The sequence below is a fragment of the Pocillopora verrucosa genome, chromosome 14, assembly GCF_036669915.1.
Source record: "Pocillopora verrucosa isolate sample1 chromosome 14, ASM3666991v2, whole genome shotgun sequence".
In the NCBI taxonomy this organism is placed as follows: domain Eukaryota; kingdom Metazoa; phylum Cnidaria; class Anthozoa; order Scleractinia; family Pocilloporidae; genus Pocillopora; species Pocillopora verrucosa.
Genome location: NC_089325.1, coordinates 7,524,555 through 7,547,115, shown reverse-complemented (window position 1 = coordinate 7,547,115; position 22,561 = coordinate 7,524,555). Strand labels below are relative to the sequence as shown.

The window sequence follows — 22,561 nt, the reverse complement described above, 5'->3', positions numbered from 1 at the left end:
TTCCCATGAGGCATAAGACAGCTTTGTTATCCTCAAACATAATAGCACCACAACGTTGAAAAGAGATGTCCGATTGCATAAAACTGAGCTTTTATCATTCCTGTCAAAAAAAGATCAAAACTTGTAAAGCATTTCTGATATATCCTTTTGAAGGGAATAACGAATATATATAATTTATGATACCATCGGTGAATTTTGGGAGAGAACAAAGTTGTTGTGAGTCGTTAAGTCCCCAGAGGGATTGACAAAGAAATGAAGCTGAAAAATTGAGTTTAAAAGTCCTAGTTACGTATCATGCAGTATCGATCCGCTTAAAGCCCTGCTCATGGATATAAAGTTCGTTCCCTATTTTTACACCGTGTTCCGTTTCATCCTGTCTTCTCCTGAAAATATGAATGTCTTACAAATGTGGAGCGTCGTTTATCCTTTGTACAAAATCTTTGTTTGGTTCGTCATTATTCAAAACGATAATTATTTTTAGACGCTGAATTGATCATGTGAATTGGTCGCCGAAGAGAGGTCTTAAAGCGTCAGCCTTTCGCCAGAGCGAATAGAAGAGCCAACGGTCTTAACGTCAGCTTCAGAACCTCTCGACAGCGGCCAACACAGGACGAAATTGCAAGAATCCGTAAACGGAAACGTGGCAGAAACATGTTAAACCGTTTTGGAAACACGACGGATAACCTGTGTTTCCGTTACCGGTTTCGTGACGTTTTCTCGCGTTTCCGTTGCTGCGTATACAACGGAACCGGACCACTTTTTGTGCATGTTAAACATAACGGAAACATGGAGTTGCATGTTTCCGCCACGTTTCAGAAATACGGAAACATGTGATTTCGTCCTGTGTGCAATTCACATGATCAACTCAGTTCAAAAACTTGATTATCGTTTTGAATAATGACGAACTAAACTTCATAGAATTCATTATCTTGTAAAAAACCCCACCGACGCAACACTAAAGTTTCTTTAAAAATTTTGCTCCCTTAATTATTTGAAAAGTTCATTCCATGATTATTTTTATTTTGCGCGCAGTCATATTATTTCATGAAATGAATTTTTCGCCATTCGGTAAAATGTAGTTATTTATAACATCAAGTTTCAAACAGTATACGAAGAAGTGCATGCTTAATTGAACTTAACGACTTTTTTCCACATAATTCAAGTAAGCGGTGAAGCGGTTGGATTGCATTTCCTTCAAACCAGAAGCCGCCCAGAGCATGAACTTTTCAAATCGATCGATAGCATATTTCAGAAAATATTTCAAAAATTCGTTAGCGATTTCCATGGAATTTCAAAGAAACACAAATTAAAATTCTATGGGTACTGGTTGCCAGAAAGTATACTGATGATAGAAATAAAAAAAATAAACATTTATAAAAAGATTGTCGTGTTCAAGTCTTATGACTCGCTCGAGGATCTTAAATTGTCACATGACTAAACAGTTATAAGCCGAAATAGTTATAGAGTAGCTAGAGATCAGTCATGGCGGCTACATTCTGGTTTTTGCTCACATGTTTCCTGTTCTTTGGATCAGTTTCGTCTTCAGACTATGAGGTAAAGTAAAGAAGTTGATATGTATTGAACTGGAAGCAAACAGATCGAAGCGGAATGGCTATTTGTTTTGTTTTGTGTGTTCCAGACAATGCAATAAGTGCATATTTTGAAACGCGCGTTTTCTCGCAGTCTAGAGGCAATTCGACTATTTTGATATCTGAAAGATTTTAAAAGACTTGAACCTGTGATGAAATGAACCGTTGAGAATTTTTGAAAATGGAAAGTAACATTAATTTAAGATATTGTTTGTTCAAACTATTGACCCCAGAGCAGGAAAGAGATATGTCGTTAGCTTGGACATTATTGGCAAAGTGCCATGACTCCATAAGAAGTAGTTGAAAATACGAAGTATTTTTTAACGACTTTTGGAGTTCTAGTGAATATTTCCTCAGTCAAAACATAACAGGCAAATCAACTGATTGAACGTTTCTTCCGATTGAATGACAGATTTTTATGCAACTCACAGTTTGTTACACAATAATCGGATTAAAAGGAGTTCCGCTGTAGTTTAATGCCTTGAATTTGCTTTAATCCTTGTGTGATTCTAGTTCTCGGATCAACATTGTGTTACTGGAGCCTATCCTCCGTCTGAAAGGTATGGTTTAACCTATTGTCTTTCGCTCTGACGAAGGGCTAACGCTTGAAACTTCAGCTTTAAAACTCTTTACGGTGGCCAATTTACATTATCAACTCAGTTGATAATACCAAATTACCCTGTTATACTCTCCCACCCAGGGTTTGAGCCAGGCCGCGCCATTGCGCCAATCCCGCACTGCAATTGAAATTGTCCCTTAAAAAAACGGTCAAGACGACAATTTGTCCCCTTCAAAATTTAGGGAAAAAACTCGAAAGGAAGCACACACGAAGAGTTTTATCTCGGTTCAGAAATTGCAAGCTAAAACAGAACGTGGAAAGTATATTTTCTAGCACGTTTAAAGTTCATTCTAAAGTCACGTTTCAGTCACACTTTACTGAACACGTACGTCTCATGCTCAACCAAGCGTTTTTGTTTCCTAAGAGTTCCGTTAAGATGATTGACGGCAGCGACAAAACCCAATCGTCAGTTGGCTTTTGAACTTCAAAATTCGCATGTTTGTGAAAAGCGCAGTGACATGTCACATCGAAAACGTGTTCGAACATTAGAAAGCTTTTTCGCTCGGAATCGAAGCCAGAGTGAATCAGAGAAAAATGATACAGAAGAAGAACAGTGTATTAATCAGGAAGAAACGAATGAGGATCGAAGGGAACCGAAAAAATCACGAACTTTCCTGAAAACTTGGTTGCGAGATCACACATGGTTGCGCTATGAAAAAGAGGCGATGTTCTGCTATTTTTGTCGGAAATCTAAGAAGACAAACCCCTTTGCAACGGCAGAAGGGTGTACAAATTTTAGAACCTCAACTCTGCAGCAACTCTTTCCTACAGCCCTTGATGTTTGGGCTAGAACCAACTGAAGAATTGTACATTTACGTTTACCAGTGATTAAGAAAGGAATTGAAGTTTACAAGGCGATGCCGGAACGATGTGTAATGTTTTGAAGTATAAAGCATAGTCATTGATCCTCTGTTTAAATATGACGAGAAAAAGAAATTTGACATCAATAACATAACTTTTCTTTTTTGTATCACTTTTCTTGTATTACAAGTCTTACAAGGATCAGGTAAAAAAATGTTTTTGTCGGCTTGCCTGTATGAATGTAAAAAAAGAAAATGTCGAATAAAAATTAATTTATCTGTCCCCCTAAAGATGAAAATGTCCTCCAAAATTTTTGCTAAGGGGACAAATTGTCCCCCAGTGATCAAATACTAGCTCAAACCCTGCCCACCGATGCAGCAACACAGTTTCTTTAGAAACTTACCCCTTTATTCAATGTCGGATGACTTTCGACTCTCAGTTGAAAATTACTCTTTAATAATAGATACTAAAGAGAAGTTTACATTTTTTCTTAGTGAGGTTCCTTGGGAAGTTGTGAATCTTGATTTACCACCTGAGCAAAGATACAATGACTTGGTGGGCAAGAAGATAAAAGAGGTAGGAGATATGGAAAGTAATTGCGCAACATGGACTGTAGAGTGTTGCTAGGTACAATAGCAGCAAAGTCTTCGAGTTTCCGTCATGGATGTGGAGAAATCGAGAAAAAATATAAGAGGAAAACCTCAAAAGATTGCGGTGTCGTTTTCTGAATCCGCTCCTATAGTTCCGTTAAAGGTATCAGATCTTTCGCTGGTTCTTTTCACCAGCCAGCCCTCGGCGTCGCCCTCAACGCCACTATAAGCTCACAGTTTAAATAAAGCTAGGAGTCAGTCTTTAAAAATTAACGGTGGAGTCTACAAAGTTTTATGTGATAAAATGAATTGTACATACAATTTGATTGGGCTCTTACTTACGATCCATTGGGGGACAGATAGATAGATAGATGACGTCACCATCGTTCTATCGTTAAAAACTGTGACATATAGATTCCATGTTGACGCGCGTCTTTTTATCCTTAATTTGTCAAAGATGCACTGTTTTGGTCAAAAATAGAGTAGAGAGCGATTCTCATTATCTTGACATTGTTAAGTTTCGTTTCATTTCTCTTTTTCTCTTTCCTTGTTTTTGTTATTTGTCATTTGCTTGGCTTTGTTTTATCTCGCTGTTTATTTTTTTTACCTTACCATATTTACCAAGATCCAGGAATTGACAAACTACTTAAGAAACTTTACAAGTTTTATCTTGGATGGAAAACTGTATCGATTTCTCGACAAAGATTTGGTATGTATATTTGCACTTACTTTAAGACATTGATAAAATTCTTCTTACTTAGATGTCTAATTAAGATAAACATTAATCGACATGTTTTAAATTGACCCATTGGGTGAAATTCAAAAATAATTTCTTTTTTTAAACACTTTTTCCATTTGTCTAAATTTATTTCTATCGAGCGATGGAAATGGTGGAAATTTCTTCTCGTGAAGACAAATTTAAGGATTCGTGAAAAAATAAACATGATGTTAAAGATGTTTATGTTCAGATATGACGTTTAATTCGCGTTTTAATTTGATTTGACAGGCTTACTTGGTTTACACCCTTCCATCTCCTTACCAAGAGGAAATCATTGGGTTGTCTAAGGCTACTGACATTCCTCTTGGTATGGCCGGATCGTAACCTTTTCCAAACTGATTCATTTATTTAGGTCTTTTTGGGAGTTTTGACACGAAAATTGCGCTGGACTTCAGATTAATTGGTCCGGATTCGAGCCTCTCTGTGTAGATTTTAAATTATTTTATATTAATTTCATTAATATGTTATAAATGGAGGAATTGCGCTGGACTGCAAATCAATTGGTCCGGGTTCGAATACGACTGCCAAGAGTTTTGACGGAATTTCGCGCGTACTTTCACTGAAATGAGTGTAAAAATCAAAGAGACCCAGAGATGGACTTTCTTGATCCACCAGGATATTCGAGGATCAAGTATGGGTAACAGCTTTCACGCAAATATATAACACGTGTTTAATTTTAATGCAAACGCCATCAGTTTTTCATATCACCATGCTTACATAAATATCATCCTCTAATATTTCAGGTGAGATTTTATTCTTCAACATCTTTTATGAGATTGTCGCATTTTGCACATCTATTGTTGCTGAGGACGAATCAGGTAAGGAAATCTGAGATATAAAGTGTCTCAGCGTCCAACTGCCTTAAAGAAAGGCGTGGAGCTCAACTGAAAACTCTTACCGAACAACAGTCTGGTTCAGACCGATTTATATGTAAACATGTCTTAAAAAAGAGCCTTGCTCTAGATACGTATTTCTCGTGTGAGAGTATCGTGGTGTCCGGCATAACGTTTAATTAATTTGATAAATTTTTAGAAATGTCCTTGTAATGGGAGATTTAGCGGCCAAATGCTTAGCACAAACTGTATAGGGGGCGGAGGCGCGGGCGGCTACCAACATTAGACTGACATCCCATTAGTATATAAACCGGGAAAGGATAAACTCTGGCAGCTTTTTGTGAGTCAGTCTTCTTTGCAGACTTTCCTTACACCGTTGTGATTACTTTTCAGGTAAACTGTTCCACGCACGTAATATGGACTTTGGCCTGTTTATGGGGTGAGTTTCATTGAAACGGACACTACTTTAGAGTTTCTTAGAATTCCTCATTAATTTTGTTCGATTGGAATTGAAGCGAAACGTTTATTGATTACAGCTGGGATGAGAAGAATAACACGTGGATGCTGAGCGAGATCCTTAGAACACTAGCAATTAATATTGACTTTCGGGTAAGTGTGACATCATAATTTTTGAGAATCTCCCAGATGGGCAGTAATTTTTGAGTTTTTTTTTTTTGTGAAAAAAATTAAGCTTCAGAGAGCGTAGAGTTTTCATGTCCGTTTTTAAGAAGATTGAGTGTAATTATGTGACTAACCGTGTGATTGAGATTCCAAGAAGTACTCTCGCCTTTGAGGACTGTCTCCAAATGTGCTAAAATAATTTATAACGGACGACGCCATTTTGAAACGTGCTCAGCAACCTGGTGACTCATTTGTGACATAACAAAGTTGCACTCCTTTTTCTCGAATCTCTTAGCGATCTCTTTTAATCACTAAGAGCTACATAAATGGATATTCTTGTCTTTTGATTTTTCAGAGGAATGGCCAAACAGTGTACAAATCAGTTACCTATGCTGGATTTGTGGGTGCTTTTACAGGAATAAAACCAGTAAGCTATTTGATTTGTACCAATTGATAATGACACAACGACAGGTTTTTGCTTTGCAATAAATGGGACACAATGAACTGCTCTTACTAGAAAATGTTTTTAAACTAATCCTGATCTCATTACTTGTTCGCCTGTATGGTTCGTGAAAATTTGGTTCTTCTCTAAACTGCTTTTTTTGTAGAGTTTAAAATTGATTCAAACGTAAGTTATTATTTACAGACTCTTCATGGAGCAGATTTCAAGTCAGTCATCTTTTTCATCATCATTTCGCTCTTATTGATTTCGTAGGGAGTGCTGACATTAACTGTTAATCAAAGATTCGCTACTGATGGTGGTTACGCAGGTGAGAAGATAAATTCAGCTACAACTGAACTCCTATAACAAATTAATTCAATTACCAAAGTGGCTCGACGATCAAAAATATTAAAAAGCCATCTTGTTAGTTGCATGCTTTATACTCGCCACCTTTGTTGCTAGACCACTTTGTCTTACTGGACAGTCCGTATAATCACCCTTACTCAGACCAACCTCTACACGACGCTAACTGCCTCAACAAAGCTTCCTAAACTGTTGAAAGAACCCCTCTACAATGACTGTGCCTCGAGGTAACGTAATACTCGTCCAAGCCATGAGCTTGACCGTTCTATCACGCAGAAAGCTGCTGCTGCCGAAAAAACACAGTATCCATGTTTCACCCTTGCATCCCCACCATAAAAGCCACGTTTTCATACTGCAAACGCGTTTATATTTTTCAGGAATTATTGAATGGATTCTCGGTAATAGAAAAGTGAAGTGGTCAACTTTTCTCGCTCGAGACGTTTTGGAAACTGCAACCAGGTAAAATCACAGTATTTTTTTTCTTGCCAAATTAAGCAGAGCTGAGATCCTGCTGTTTAATGTTGAAAATTTATGTAGATTTTCCTTATGGCGTTTTTCAGTTTCGAGCAGGCTAAGGACATGTTGGCAAACAACAACTTGACAGCTCCTGTATATTACATTCTGGGTGGAGCAAAATCAGGAGAGGTAGCATTCTTTATTCTTAATAAATACCAGAGAATATTAATCTACTTGAGTTAATTTAAGTATTATACCTGAGCATTACTTTTGACTTGACTTATTCAAATTATTTTTGTCATCGTTTCTATAGCAGAATACTTGAGTCTGACCGGCAGATGGTCACGGTGTTGGGGTCTAGCTATATGCCTCGGGAATGACGGGTGACAAAAAAAACCCCGCTAACATTTGCCTCACCCCTAACATGAGGCTTCGTAGCTCAGTTGGTAGAGGTGCTTCCCCGATATCTAATTGTCTCTCTCACGTTTCTTTAACAATGACAGAGTTCTTAATCTAAATATTCTGCGGGTCACAATTACTTTTCATGATGTCTATAGGCAAGAGAAAACATGCGATTATTTTCTCTTGCTATTGGCTGGAAAGAGTTGTTGCAGAGAGTTTTGGCCATAAATTAAACTGCTCGGTGATGAAGTATATTTTGATGACAAACTTGTTACAAATATTCTTTTTCAGGGAGTTGTCATTACGCGTTCTCTGACTAAGTGCTTAGATCAAATGAGGTATTGCTTGGTTACTTGTCAAAGTTCTCTTTTTTTCTTTGGTTTAAACTAGACTTTTGTGAGTCTTACGGAATTGCATGGCATGTTCAAATAACTACATCTAGTATGTTATTGATTTTTGTCTGTATGTTTTCAGCCTAAATCCTGCAAACAATACTTGGTTTGTTCTGCAAACAAATTATGACAACTGGGAACCTCCTCTGGTAATTGATGACAGGAGAACTCCGGTAAATTTATTTATTTTATTTAAGAGTATAGATTTTGGGGTTGCTTGGTATTTTTTTGTATAGTGCAGGCTTACGAATGGGGAAGGGGGAGGCTCAAGTGTTATAGTTCTTGGGTTAAAAAGCCTTCTATTACCATCTCCTCGTGCACAAGAAAACTACACATTAGCTCGTTCAATAATCGCAATAGCCGAAGTTTCAAGATTAACAGGCGTGTCTAAGTTTCTGGTTAACAACAAACCTTTCTATTTGTTCATGTTGTTGTTGTTTTTATTCTGTTTCCAGGGCAAGGCATGCATGAATAAAATGGGACGTGAGGTTTGTTTTCTTATGCGTTTAACCGACACAGTTCCTTTGTAAATTAAGCAATCTTATTAATTCTTTTTTTTTTACTTTTGTATTATCAGGCTGTGTCATTCAAAGGCATCTACAATGTCCTCTCCACAATACCTGTATTGAATAAGGTGAGGAATGAAAACAATTATTTTCAACAAAATGGACATATGCGATATCAATCGTGATATACTAACTTTGTTTCAGACACTGGCATCATATAATTTTGGACACTAGTGTCTATCTTTTGACAGTAGTGTCCGATTTTAGACATAAGTGTCCCTCTTTAGACATCAGTGTCCGATCCCAGACTCTAACGTCCGATTTTAGACTCAAGGCACACTAGTGTCCGATATTGGGACCATGTAAATTATTGTCCGATATTGGACACTAGTGTTCGATTTTAGACGCTAGTGTCACGTTGATTACGCGACCTGACCCAGGTCTCTCTCGCTATTTCACTCGTGTGCCACTATCGGGCCGTTTACTGTCATACCTCGTTTTACTAAGTACTTCTTACTGAAGGCCTGGAAGAGACTAGATTTTTCCATGTACACGCTCCTAACAAATGATGTTTAACTTTCTTTTTATCAAAATATTATTATTTCGCTCACAGTTGACCGTTTACACAACATTGATGCAAGTGAACAGTGGCAAAGTGGAGACATTCATTAGAAGCTGTCCCGACCAGTGCTTTCCATGGTAGATTGGAAGATTGCATACCATATCTTGCCGAAGAATCGGAATGCAGTTGTGATTTCAGAGTAATGAATCATTAAACAGAAATGTTTTGAAAATCTGTCTGCAATAAATGTACTGAGTGAAGTTGAGAAAAGCAACTTTGATAATGTCATATGGTTTGAATCTCTACTTCTTTGATTGAGTTAGTTTCCTATCTGAATGAACCAGTAGCTAAGAACACCCAATAAATTGCCTTTGTTTTATTTTTCAAATAAAAGGACAAGTTAAACTGATTCGATTTTTCATACAAAAGTTGCAGTTGAGATTGGAAAAGCTGACGTTTAAACGTCCTGTCATTTCAGCTGAAACTCCGTGCTTCCCGTGCTTCACGTGCTTCACGTTTGCCAAGCAGAACGACCAGCCACCTTATATTTTATTCGGGTCTTGTAATTGTTATAGCCATAAATTTAAAACTAATTTTTAAAACTAAAATTTTCAAACAGAACGCTCTTGTAAAGGTGCCATAGCGCATCGATTCGCGACAGGAGATTAAACTTATGATCTCTTGTTCGCGATCAGTAATTTATAACGCGCGACAAGAGACCACATCCTCTTGCACGCGAGCATTCCACGCGCGCACAACCTCTTCTCGATCTGAATCTTCTTTGAGACCTTGAAAAAACTTCGAGAGTGGTCAGAAAGCAGTAAAATTGAGGAGTTCGGGGCAATGCATATGAAGTGTACGACGGTAAATATTTGAATCATTTACAATAGCGTTTGCGCCATCTCAGGCAAATCCTTCCCTTAAAAAATTTCCGCCCCCATTACGCCCTCCTCCCCGCCTTATTATTGTAACTTCCGGTGAGTGGACGTTTAATATAAGGAAGTTTTGTTGTGTCTAAGGGGCAAAAATTGTGTCCTTGGTTCAAGTGGTAAATTTTCAGGAACGAGCTATCGCTATTTCCTATTAGGCGATAAGAATCACCTGAACTAAAATGTTCAACAATATTGGGTAAAAAAAGGAAAAAGAACTCAAGAAAAAACGAGTTCTCAATCTAATTACGTACCCCTCCCTACCAAGTCCATTTGTAGCCAAGTCATATGACTCACTTGTGGTTCTCCTGTGCTGGATATTTCTATTTATGAAATTTATTGTCACAGTTATTCAGCACAGGACTAAGGCAGACATGGAAGCCTCAGTTTGGGTTGCGTTCGCATGTTTGCTTTCGTTTGGATCAGTTTCGTCTGCAACGGTAAGGAAAAACAACAAAAGAGAAGTCAGACGTGTAAATCGAGTGAGGCCAGGCATGTTACGATAATAATTTAGATTTCCGAGCTTTCGCCGATCTACGGAAAACTAAATTATCGTAGCATACCTGGCCTCACTTGGTTTACACGTCTGACTTTTTAACGCTATGCTACTCAAGGACAACATCCAACGCTAAACAAAAGAGAAGTTTTTATCATGTATCTTGTAACTGGATCAGATATTTTTGAACATAGCATTAATTTCATTGTACTCTCGTGAAGTCTTATAATTAGTTTGATTTACTAGGTTGTTTGGAACGCAATTCAAAACTTTTTCCTTCACTTTCGAAGCTTCGATAACTATGTCGAAATTGTTACTCATCTGTTAGGAGTTATCTGAAATTTAAACAGTACTAGTGGAGGCTAACCCTAACCCTGAGATTGTGAAACAGAGTGCATCATCGAGAAATTGTACAAACGTGGACTTTAAATTGTACAAATTTGAGTTCAAAGGTTGAACCCGTAGCAAAGTTTCCGCACAGCCCCATACTATTGTAAAACAAATCTGTTTTCCCAACGGAAATGTATTGTTTTTGTCATTGTTTTCTCTGTTCAAGAACTGAATGCATAATGTAGGATGGGGCTGTGCGGAAATTTTACCATACTTATTCACGAATCAAACTTTTTTTTCAGGTTAAAAGACATACAGTTTTCGAGCATCTCTCAAAGGTAGGTGGGAACTTTTTCAGATTGTGCAATGTTATGCTTTTTGTTGACGCTTAATGCAAAATCTAAGCTACCAAGCTCGTTCAAACTTTGTAGCAATACCCTACTTTTCTTTTGCTAATGCTTTTTGTCGAAGCAACCCATTTTCGTCTCACTTGTAGTTCTCTTGGGTAGACATTACGGTTCTCATGTAGTTAACTTGTCAAAGTAGAAGTAGAAGTTGTGGGAGACGCAAACCGTATGGTACAAGGCTTAAGCCTTGGTTTCAAGCTTTAGCAAGGGTTATTAAGTTTATGGTTAAGACACTTCATTCTGATGCTACCTCTCTTCACCAAGCTTGCAGGATTGTGAAATAAATGTGCAATCAATGATGTGTCTGACCAAAGTTCAGACAACTGGCTGTAATGGACTGATATTCTTTTCAGGAGGAGTAATAGTACTCCTGGTTGGTTCATAATATAGAAAGGGGGATAAGCTTTGTTAGACTATTTTCATTGCGGACTTGACCTCAACATGTATTTCTTGACTTTGTTTGATGCTTGTTGTTTTCAGTTTTCAGACCAAGACTGTGTAACTGATGCTTACCCCCCAAGTGAAAGGTGTGGTTTACCTTTCTTCCTGATGAAAATTATCATGGCTATTAATCAATGAAGGAATGGGACACCCATTAATTAAATTTTTTTGTGGTACATAGCTGAGCTCTCTTGGGCAGGGCTGAAACTTTATATCAAGGAAATATTAAGAGTAAATAGTTCAAAGCATCAATTGCTATCTTGTTTTCGTGAAAAAAGGAATGTGTTTGCTCTTTGCACTGGCTTGCCCTCTGTTTTCAGAGACAGCAAATTGCTGTAGTTGCTGATTCATTTTCATTCTTTCAGGGAGGTCCCTTGGGAAGTTGTAAATCTTGACCTTCCACCTGAACAAAGATACAATGATCTTGTCAGCAAGAGGATAGATGAGGTAAGAGGCTGAAGGAAACATTCAAGGAAGATATTTTAGTAATTTGAAACTAACTGCTTTATCCTTTTTTATTTCACTCTATTTTATAGCTTAAAAACTTGCTCCACTATATCAAGAATTTCACAAGTTTTATCCTGGATGGAAAGCTGTTTGGATATATTGACACATACTTGGTATGTCAGTTAGTACTACAAAATGCTAACATTAACCCTGAAACTCCCAAGAATGATTAGCATCTAATTTCTTCCTACAATATCATCCCTGAATCATGTCGTAAGGTCACAAGAATTAAAAAAAAATGATCACTAAATAAAAGCTCTTTTGATTGTTACACAAATTCTCCTTTAAGCATCTTAGGAAATGTACAGATAACAGTATGGAGAATATGCATGCTGATGTTTGGGTGTAAAGGATCAATGTTACGTGTATATGCCTCACCATTTCAGTTGTTTGACATGTTTAGGAGTACTAAGTTAAAGTATTTGCATAGATATTTTTCTTTAAGGACAAATATCAGTGAAAAAGTTATATGTGATGTTACAATGTTGCCAAGTCATAATTTTACAGTTTAAGTTTCCCAATGCAGTGACATTTGCGGCCAATGCTTTATACTTACATGCACAAGACTTGCTTTATTACAAGAGAATTCTTGTTAAGCAACCAACTTTGGTTAAAATTTCTTGTTAATCATGACATTACTTCAAGTATTAATTGCGGAACCCCTTTATTGTGATCACTATTGTAGGGTCCTCTGGCAGAAACTCTTCCAGATCCCTATGGAAAAGAGATTAAAGGATTAGCCACTGCCACCAACATTCCTCTTGGTAAGAAATTAACTCGCAGCATGTGAAGTGGTTAACAATAGAACCATGTATGCTGACCACTATTCTGTTGATACAAGTAACTCATCATTGTCACCTTTTCTTTGTGTTCCATCTCTCCATTGATACAGTGTAGGATTTTACAAGTGGGTACTATGCTGTGAGAGGAACTGATGTTTAATGTTTAGTTGTAATCATTATAAAGCATTTAAATCTAGTTCTTACTGTCAGTTATATTTAACATAGCACCAAACTTCGCAACCGAATCATCCATTTTTTTAAGTTTCATGTCACACTTTTGTATGTCATCTATGAGTGTACAGTATCATTTTTTTTAAATACTTACTTGGAGCTTTTTGGTTGGTTTTTAGGTGAGATTGTTTTGTACAATATCTTCTATGAAGTTTTTACAGTTTGCACATCTATAGTTGCTGAGGACAAGTCAGGTTAGGAAATCTTGACATGGCATGGGAATTAATTTGAAAATTTTTTATTTTTGTTGGGAGAAGGTAAACCCAGACTCTGTTATGGGTAAAAACTTTGGATTAAGGTCTTGTTGTGATTGTGGAAGAAAGGAGGTTGCTGAAATTTCTGATAAGTATTAGGTTGCAAGGGAATGAGGGGTGAGAAGGGAACAAGGGGAGACTGGAAAAAATGCAAGGGTGGGAGGGGTTAGAGGGGAAGAAGGAGGGACTGGAACAAATGCAAGGGAGGAGGGGTGAGAAGGGAACACAGGGAGACTGGAACAAATGCAAGGGAGGGAGGGGTGAGAAGGGAACAAGGGGAGACTGGAATGAATGAAAGTGAGGGAGGGGTGAGAAGAGAACAAAGGGAGACTGGAATGAATGAAAGTGAGGAAGAGGGAGGAGAAATAGATTAAGGGAAGGGAGGGGAGAGGTGGGAGGATGGATCTAGGGAAGGGGAGAAGAGAATGAGTTTGGAGGGAAGTCTCTTAAACCAAATGTTGTAGAGGAGTATGCAGCCTCTGGTAGTCTGAAACTTTTGCAGAGCTGGAAACAATCACTAAATAACTTTTCATTTATATGAAAATCCAAGATGTGTTAGGAAAGGGATGTGTCCTGGTAGCCTTAATTAGACACAAAGAGTGATGTGCTGATAGTGCACAAAACTCAAATTATTTGTCAATACCTTTGTTACAACTTTTCAGGAAATCTTTTCCATGCACGTAATCTGGATTTTGGCCTATTTCTGGGGTAAGCATTCTTGTAAATGACAGCTAGAACTTTATGGGAATCAGTCATTGCCTAGAGTCTTTTTAATTCGTTTTGTTTTTAATGTCGATATGTTTATGATGTAAGCTATGTAATGTTTAATTGCAGTTGGGATGTGAAGAATGACACCTGGATGCTGACTGAGATTCTTAGGACCCTAATTGTGAATATTGATTATCAGGTAATATAATCACAGATTGTAGTTATTGTAGTCAGGAGTGATCTGTAAACATCTCTGCTTCCACGAGTGCAATGTGAACTGCTAGACAGCATTGGAAATTATAACTAGTAATATATATTATTATTTTGTATATGGTCAGGCTTAAATTTATTCATCTTTTGAACTCCTATGAATTACTTTCTCTTAATCTGGTGTTATGGGGTAATGGATGTGTTTGCAAAAGGATTATTAACTGGAGTGATTATATGGGACTACTATCCTCCACGGCTAGATGTTGTAACTCCCTTAACTGACCAAGACAATTTCTTCTTACAAAATCAATAATAACTAATAATAATAAAAATAATAATAATAATAATAATTTTTTGACTTCTAAGGTGCAAATTCTAGGTATATAATTATATTTTAAAAAAATCAATTTGATATTATGCAAATTATTAATTATCCAATACCAAGTTCTCCAAACAAACATCATAAAAATTGTATGGCAGACATAAATGTCTTATAAATTATCTTATTTGTCAAACTGAGGCTGTGTTTGTGCATTTTTGGATAGGATTGTTCTCTTTTTGTGATTAAAATTTGACTCCTAATTTAATTTGCTTGCAAATTATTTCAGAGAAATGGAAAAACTGTGTACAAGACAGTCAGCTTTGCTGGATATGTTGGTGTCCTTTCAGGAGTAAAACCAGTAAGCTGTCGATCTTTCATAACTAGTTGTTGTACTAAACTACATTGTCAGAAGAGGAGCTTAACCATGTTTGTTTCTTATAGCAAATGACAATAATATATACTCAATATAATTACCAATGTATTCAGGGGAAGATTAATGCGGAGGAACGGTTGAACAAATGAAGGGACAACTTTAACAAATCTGCTTTTTCCTTAAAGAATTTTTTTCCCCTCTGCTGGTGGCCAGACTTTTTATTCGCAGCTAGACTTTTAACATGGCTCCCTCCTCTCCTGAGTGGGTTTCTTCACCCCCAGACACCCTTCCCAAGTGAATAATCAAGACTGCTCCCATCCTATACAAAATTCTGAGAACTGGTAGACCTCAAAAACTAGATCTCCAGCAGAAAAATGCTCTCCTAACTCTCCAAATTAACAGCAAAGTATGCTGTTAACCCCTGTAGAACCTTTTTGGCAGTTTCAAGACCATTGGATGGCCCTCTAATTCCTGGTGATAATTGTTTTCAGACCAAAAAGATCCAAGAAAACTGGTCCTCCCAAATAAGAAGTTTTCCAAATGCTCACTCTTAAGCAATTGTGTTCTGTTTACTCACCAATCAATTGCTGCAGCTTGCCTGTGGTTTTAGTGAAGGTCGAAAATCGGTTTGGTTCTATTGTGTTTCCACCTGGATACCAAAGACTATGTCTCCAACTATATTTTTGTCCGTCAATAGATTTTTAATCTTTTTGCCATTGCCAATGTAAACCAAGGGTACAAAAACAAAATGATTTTATACCAAAGCCTGTTTATTTTTTTTAGGGAATCTTGACACTTACTTTGAATGAAAGATTCAACATTGATGGAGGTTACATTGGTGAGACAATAAAATGGATTAATAGAATTGTTTACTTTAGTTGTCATTTTAATGACTGTGAGGCCTTATCTAAGTCAGATGATGACTGAATATATATATCTATTATATAAAGGTCAATTTAAGAAATAAAAAATAAGTTTGAAAAATTCATAAGGTATACTCAAAGGTTATCTGCAACAGTTCATGAAACACTTTGTGATATTCAGGGATTGTGGAGTGGATACTTGGCATGAGGAACAGCAAGTGGTCAAGTTTTTTGACTCGTGACGTGCTTGAAAGTGCAACTAGGTAACAATGTCTTGTAAAACGTATGTCTGCTAACAATAAGGCTTCGTGCTCTGATTTATATGGTACTGAATTTTGTTACTTGATGTCAAACAGATTATTCATTTTGTGATATACTCTAGTTTCGAGGAAGCAAAGGACATGTTGGCAAATGACAAAGTATTAGCTCCAGTTTATTACATTCTTGGGGGAACAAAATCAGGAGAGGTAACATTATATCTTTGGCTGTCATAAATCTTAGTACATATCAAGAGTTTCAACAAAAGCCAATTAGTAGTGGTCTATTGCTGCCTGTTATATCTCTCTCCACTGCCTGTTTAGCTTGGGAGCAGGCTCTTGTGCTTGAGTTCTGCCTTGTAGCCCCTTTCCTAGCTACAGCCACTTACTGAAAAAGTCATTAAAACCAGTTGGTATATATCTAAATAAATGAAACTGAGTCAGAGCTTTGTTACAATGTAGCATCAGGCTTCTGAACCATTAGTGAGTCTCTTTCCCTGTTAGTAGTTACAATTAAGTTGCCATACAGTGGTTCTGATTGCAGTGATTCATGATTAAGGTGACTTATAATTATTATAACTCAACAATTTCCACATGAAAAAAGGAGAGAAAGGTTTGTGAATGAACAATTAACTACTTTGGTTAGACTGAGTTGGCAATTTGCAAAACTGGGTAATAGATCTTTACTACCTAGTCATTACTGACTTGAAGTGTTAAGGGCTGACTTGGTGAAGGATAAATTTTGTCTGAATAAGATGGAACAACTGTACAAAAGAGTTTTGTTGTTCTATACTACCAGTGCTATTTTTTGAATGAAATCTAGTAAGTTATATCAAGTGTAAGGACCAAATGAATAGAATTTGGTCATTCTGTGGGCTATCCTGTTGTTATATGTATGTGGTGTACTGATTAGTAAATCTGTGCACTCTTTTTTGTTTTTAGGGAGTTGTCATCACACGCTCGCGAACTGAATGCTTAAATCAAATGAGGTAGATTACATGCATGCAATGCAATTCAGTGGTTACAATAATTTTGCAAGTTGAAGTGATATTTTAATATTTTCAATGCAAAACCTTTAAATATGTTTGTCTTTTCAGTCTTAATCCTACAAACAACACTTGGTTTGTTCTGGAGACAAATTATGACAACTGGAAACCACCTCTATTGATTGATGACAGGAGAACTCCGGTAGGTCAATCTTGATTGCAGTGAAAGTAAAAAAGGTCACTGATCCCAATGAAGTATTCAGTTATCTATGAATCGAGGAAATTACTTCAGTCTTTATATATAACTCTTGCAGGCTACATTCAAGTGTGCAGTTTTCAGAAATGCTTTGTAAAGTCACTGATCTTTGGTAGTGATTATTATACCTACTGCTTTGCTAACTTGAAAATGTGTTCTTTTTTTTTTTTTTTTTCCCCAGGGAAAAATATGCATGAACAAAATGGGACAAGAGGTTTGTTTTGAAATAAACTTTGTGAGCACCTCTTTATGTTATAAAGATGAAATCAGCAACAAGGTCAAATATTTCCACTTTATTCTACAGGCTGTATCGTTTAAAGGCTTGTACAATGTTCTCTCCACCCAACCGGTCTTGAACAAGGTAAGCACATGTTAAAAAAAAAAAGAAAAAAAGATATCTCTAGGTAGTGTTGTTGGAGGAGATGCCCAGGATTTGTTGGCTTCTGGGGCAAATTTCTGGCTCAAGGATTCATTGAGGCCGATGATGTGCTGAGTTTCACACTGAACAACGCTGAACAATTCAAACTCTGTGACTCACAAAACCATATTATCATATTTTATCATGCCACTTTTGTTTAGAGTATGCTTGTGGTTTGGCTGTTTTCATTATTGATTTTGTGTTCTCTGAACACTATCAAAAGCGAGGGAGTTCTGTTTTCCTCATTGCAATATAAACAGTGATGTGGTATTTTAATTTCCCCCACAGTTGACAACATACACAACACTCATGCAAGCTAGCACTGGCAAAGTGGAGACCTACATCAGATTTTGTGCTGACCCTTGCTTTCCTTGGTAAATCTCATCTCAGGAATACCTAACTATGAAACATTTCCAAACAATAAATAATGATTAACCCGAAATTATTAAAGATTAAAAATTTAAATATGTAGCAAATTACTTCAAACTTTCTTTCCTTTTTGTTAGAAAGAAATATAATTGTAAATTCAACATGTGCTCAAATTTGAAATTGGTTTATACTTATTCAAATGACTTCTCTACCACTGATATAAATGACCAAAATTTTGTAAGTTTTCCTCAGTGTGATATTTGTACCATGTCAGGTCACACCATGATAGCTAAACTGTACTTTCATCATGAATGTGCAGAGAACTTTAACTCTAGTAAATTTTGTAAGGTTTTTATCCAAGATAAGTGTCTTTTTGTAAATTCATTATATCAAAATGTATGAATTGAATATAGTCTTAGAATAAATACAATTTACTGCTGTTTTGCAACACATTGCATGATTTTTTAAAATATTGCTTGGGTCTAGCTGCACCAGTAAATGCAACATGCAATGCAACATCACCTTGTTGCATTGCATGTAAGTATTTGAGGTGAATTTCGAGTTTGAATAAATTGAAAAAAAAAATTGAAATAATTTTCCCTTTCCTCATCACCCCAGTTTCCTAATATGATTGATTTCTTCTCGTTTTTGTGTGTGGCTTGTTTCCTATCAATACCATTCCCTCATTTAGAAAAATGTTTCAGTGACAGACCACCCATTAAAGCAGCAATGGCTGTTACTGTGGTTAGAAAAACTGGTACAGTAGGAAGCCAGCTTTGAAATGTTGTCAACTGACAAGGTACAGGAGGGACTTCTTGTGAAGGGGGCTCAAGTTGATGGATCTCCTCTGCACCTATCTTCCCCATGGCAAATAGCACTTCTCTTGCAGCCCTTTCTCCTGCTTGGACTGCACCATCCATGTACCCTGAAAAAGGGAAATACGTTTGATAAGTGAGAGTTAAATCATTTGTCTTGTCAAGATCAAGATGGTTGGACTACTATACTGCAACTCCTTGTCAGTTGAAGACTTTAACCTCTACACTAGACTTAACCAAGGAGAGCAGTTGAACTATGGAAATTTTGAAATCTAAATTGATAGCAAGTGACTCGTAACTGTGGACTGGTAATTGTGAAGAACAGCTCCCCTCACCGACAGTCGGCCGACCGTTGGTTATCTGTCGGCCGACTGTTGGTAATCTGTCAGCTGACTGTTGGCCGACCATCGGCGATCTGTCAGCCGACTGTTGGCCAACTGTTGACCAACACCTTACCAACAGTTGACCGACAGATTTATTTAGTTTTTTCTGAAAAGATAACTTCCTGCGGGACATTTGTTGGCCAACAGTTGACTGACTGTTGGTTGACTGTCGGTGATCTGTCGGTAAGGTGTTGGCAATCTCTTGGTAGAATGTCGGTAACTTCATGCAGATTATTGCCTTGAAAAGTGTATGATTTACAACCCTTGATAATTGCATGGAAAAGATAAAATGAAACGCTCAAATAGTTGCTGGCTTTTTTAGGTTAGTTCAGCACAATTTCTAGGCAATTTCTCTTCCAACACTCACTTCAATTCTCGGTTTGTTCGCCATTTTGGATTTTTAACTTTGTCCCAATCCCCCTCTGAATTTCGCACAGTCTCTATATATGTACGACATACCAATATACCAAAAATTAGGATCGCATTGCATTATAGGGCGATTCTTAACACACTTTCGTTTAATGCACAGGGAATGTTTGTGTGCCTATAAGTTTTAGTAGCATTTTGAAAAATTTTAAGCATTTATAGTAAGTTTTACATCAATTTTTGAGTGCAAAAATGCACCAGTAAAGTTATTTCACCGCCTGTCTCTAATCTGTTGGTTACCTGTTGGTGACCTGTTGGTTTAGTGTCGGCCAACTGTCGGCAGACTGTTGGCCGACTGTCGGTGGAGGGGAGCTGTTCTCCACAATTACCTTGTGGACCAATAGTGGAAAATAAACTGTGTTTCTCACTATAATCACAATGAACAAACACATGCTTCATAACATTGTGCAAAAATACCTTGAGAAAAATTATTCATATTGAAATCTGAAGGTCTGAGGTTTGATTCTTCATGGGAACTCGGACAATTTTTTATTTTTTATTTGTACAAAGCTTGTGACAAGATCAAAAAAGAAACATCTTTCTCCAAAAAATACCTTTACCAAAGAACTCTGAGAAACAATAATTTAAAACTTCTATCATTCACTGCAGCATCACTAAACTGTATATTAAGCAGTCTCAAGATTGTCTATAAAAGGAATGGAATGCCTCCCTGCTTTTCTTACCTGACCAAATTGTAGCAGTTTCAGTTCCAGCAAAGTGTACTCTTCCAATTGGCTCACGCAGAGCTTTACCAAACCTTGTTATGACCCCACAGGGCATAATGCTGACATAGCAACCACCAGAATACTTCTCAGCTGGCCAGTTCTTGTCAACATAATGATAAGGATGAAGAGCTTCGTCACTGTCAAACACCTTAGCATACTGTTCACATTGGGCTTTTTTCCTTTCTTCCTGTGTTTTGGAACACCAATAACGTGCTTGACTTCCAATGATAAAACTGGAAAAATTGAAGATACATTTATATATCAATGTTATATACGTTGAGAATCTACTAAGCTGAGTATTAAGTGTTCTTATTATACAACAGATAAAACATGTTTTAAAAACCAGTAGAGCAATGGTTTTACTTGTTGAATTTTCAAGAATTCCCAGTGATCTTAGGTGGTTATAAGAGGTACCACAGGTGCTAAATTTTACCAGTTACCACCTCAGAAGGAGAAAATTAGTGTTGAGATTGGATCTTCTAACGAGTGATTAAGAATCAATTCTATTCTTCACCAACCTCACCTCATTATTGCTGGGTATGAACCATCTGGCTTAGTATCATCAACAGTAACATATGCTGGGCTTGAGTCTGAAATCAGTACCCCATTTAATCCTTTTTCACGCCAGAATGCCTTCTTATAAAATGTGACTGTCTTAATAACAGAGCCCATAGGGATTCTCTGAATCAACTGATTTTTCAAGGGAGGGAGGGGTGGGTCAAATGACACACTGTTCAGAAGAGCTTGGGGCATGGCACTAATCACAAATTTGGCTTGGTATTTCTTGCCATTTTCACAGGTAACAACAACATGATCAGCATCTTGATGCAAGTGACACACTGGGCTGTTAAGTATGACCTAAAAGTATGAGGAATATGGTTTAGTACAGGATGTCACATAACTTGCAGTGCATTTGGGAATTAATAAGATAGAATAATTCTTTTGAAGATGAAAAATTGTGTGAGCCCATAGGTTGAGTGCAATTTGAGTGCTTATTCTTTCTAGAATGCATAAGAAGAATCATGTGATTACTTGCTGATTAAAGAAAGGGGGAAAAATGTGAGCTAACTTCTTTCACAACATCTTCATTGTTAGCAGTTCCTCTCCAAACCACACCCCAACAAAAGAAAGGAAACGAAATTACCCTATCTCCAAGCCTGTCTTTAAGTCTGTTACTTATTTGCTGAGATCCTCCGATAAATTTTCTTTCCTGACCGGCATCTTCAATGGCAGCCACCCTGAGCACTCCATCTCCTGACTTGAGATACCACAGATAATACAACAGGGACATATCTTCTGGTTCTGCGGCCATTGCATCGTTGTAGATTTGTATCATACGCTTTTTAGTGTAATTTGTCCAACATTTCTTGTCAAAGAATTCCTTTACAGTCATGCTATCCCATTCTAAAGCTTTGCGTGCCTTCCACGGCTCATCAAGTGGAATTTCCTCACCCATTTTATCCAATGTCCGAATCATGTTGTAGTAGTCTAACATCGCCAAGGGATTCCACGAGGACAGATCCCCTGCAAATAATCGCCTTCGTCCATCCAGAAGCTCCACAACACTGCCTTGACTGTAAACTTTATATGTCTCTATTCCTAATTCTTTCGCCACGCGTAAAATTCTATTCTGGGTTGGTCCGACGTACGCTCCACCCAGGTCGACGTACTTAAATTTTGGGTCTTCCAAAGTGTTGGTTCTTCCTCCAACACGATTTCTTGCTTCTAAAATAACAACACTAACGCCATGTTCAAGAGCTAGCAATTTAGCGGCACAAAGACCGCTTATTCCGCCACCAATAACGATAACATCAATCAGTTCCTCCATGTTGGACAACAACTGTTCACCTTTAGGCTTTAGATACGTGTAGTATCACGTGACTTTTGATACGAAGACAAACCCCGAAAGTTCGGACACTAGTCGAGCTCGCAGCACATGTGTCCAAACTTCGGCTTTGGAACTTATTCTTAAATAACTGTCCACTTTCAAAAAACGTTTCTTCGCTCAAAACTGTCATCTTTCTTTTATCACTTATCTGATCGTTTGTCAAGCAAATTGTCATTTCGCTGCCGTTGAAGCAGATGCGAAGAGTGTTACAGGAAGAATTGTGGCATGGAA

The 22,561-nt window shown here is 37.3% G+C and overlaps 3 protein-coding genes across 4 annotated transcripts; 2 read left to right on the top strand and 1 right to left on the bottom strand.

The window, feature by feature from the left end:
• Nucleotides 1-1,418: 1,418 nt before the first annotated feature.
• Nucleotides 1,419-9,186, top strand: LOC131776477 (acid ceramidase). Its single transcript, XM_059092660.2, has 17 exons — nucleotides 1,419-1,554; nucleotides 2,103-2,149; nucleotides 3,504-3,585; nucleotides 4,225-4,308; nucleotides 4,606-4,684; nucleotides 5,121-5,195; nucleotides 5,604-5,649; nucleotides 5,747-5,819; nucleotides 6,187-6,258; nucleotides 6,547-6,601; nucleotides 7,014-7,095; nucleotides 7,197-7,281; nucleotides 7,786-7,832; nucleotides 7,969-8,059; nucleotides 8,342-8,374; nucleotides 8,464-8,520; nucleotides 9,006-9,186. The coding sequence occupies exons 1-17, from the start codon at nucleotides 1,483-1,485 to the stop codon at nucleotides 9,093-9,095; spliced, it is 1,170 nt and encodes a 389-aa protein (XP_058948643.2). The 5' UTR covers nucleotides 1,419-1,482; the 3' UTR covers nucleotides 9,096-9,186.
• A 1,000-nt stretch (nucleotides 9,187-10,186) lies between these two features.
• LOC131776473 (acid ceramidase) lies at nucleotides 10,187-18,532 on the top strand. 2 transcript variants are annotated; one of them, XM_059092657.2, is made up of 18 exons: nucleotides 10,187-10,323; nucleotides 11,012-11,047; nucleotides 11,597-11,643; nucleotides 11,923-12,004; nucleotides 12,094-12,177; nucleotides 12,750-12,828; nucleotides 13,197-13,271; nucleotides 13,994-14,039; nucleotides 14,166-14,238; nucleotides 14,858-14,929; nucleotides 15,728-15,782; nucleotides 15,989-16,070; nucleotides 16,190-16,274; nucleotides 17,007-17,053; nucleotides 17,162-17,252; nucleotides 17,488-17,520; nucleotides 17,611-17,667; nucleotides 18,013-18,532. In XM_059092657.2, the coding sequence occupies exons 1-18, from the start codon at nucleotides 10,213-10,215 to the stop codon at nucleotides 18,100-18,102; spliced, it is 1,245 nt and encodes a 414-aa protein (XP_058948640.2). In that variant the 5' UTR covers nucleotides 10,187-10,212; the 3' UTR covers nucleotides 18,103-18,532. The 2 variants fall into 2 exon arrangements, with proteins under 2 accessions (XP_058948640.2, XP_066017244.1); XM_066161147.1 differs by lacking the exon at nucleotides 11,012-11,047 and having other exon boundaries at nucleotides 10,214-10,323.
• On the bottom strand, nucleotides 17,585-22,455 carry LOC131776472 (amine oxidase [flavin-containing] B-like). Its single transcript, XM_059092656.2, has 4 exons — nucleotides 21,587-22,455; nucleotides 20,966-21,300; nucleotides 20,401-20,675; nucleotides 17,585-19,018 (listed from the first exon to the last, which is right to left on the bottom strand). Exons 1-4 carry the CDS (start codon nucleotides 22,268-22,270, stop codon nucleotides 18,777-18,779), a joined length of 1,536 nt encoding a protein of 511 aa, XP_058948639.2. The 5' UTR covers nucleotides 22,271-22,455; the 3' UTR covers nucleotides 17,585-18,776.
• Nucleotides 22,456-22,561: the final 106 nt, after the last annotated feature.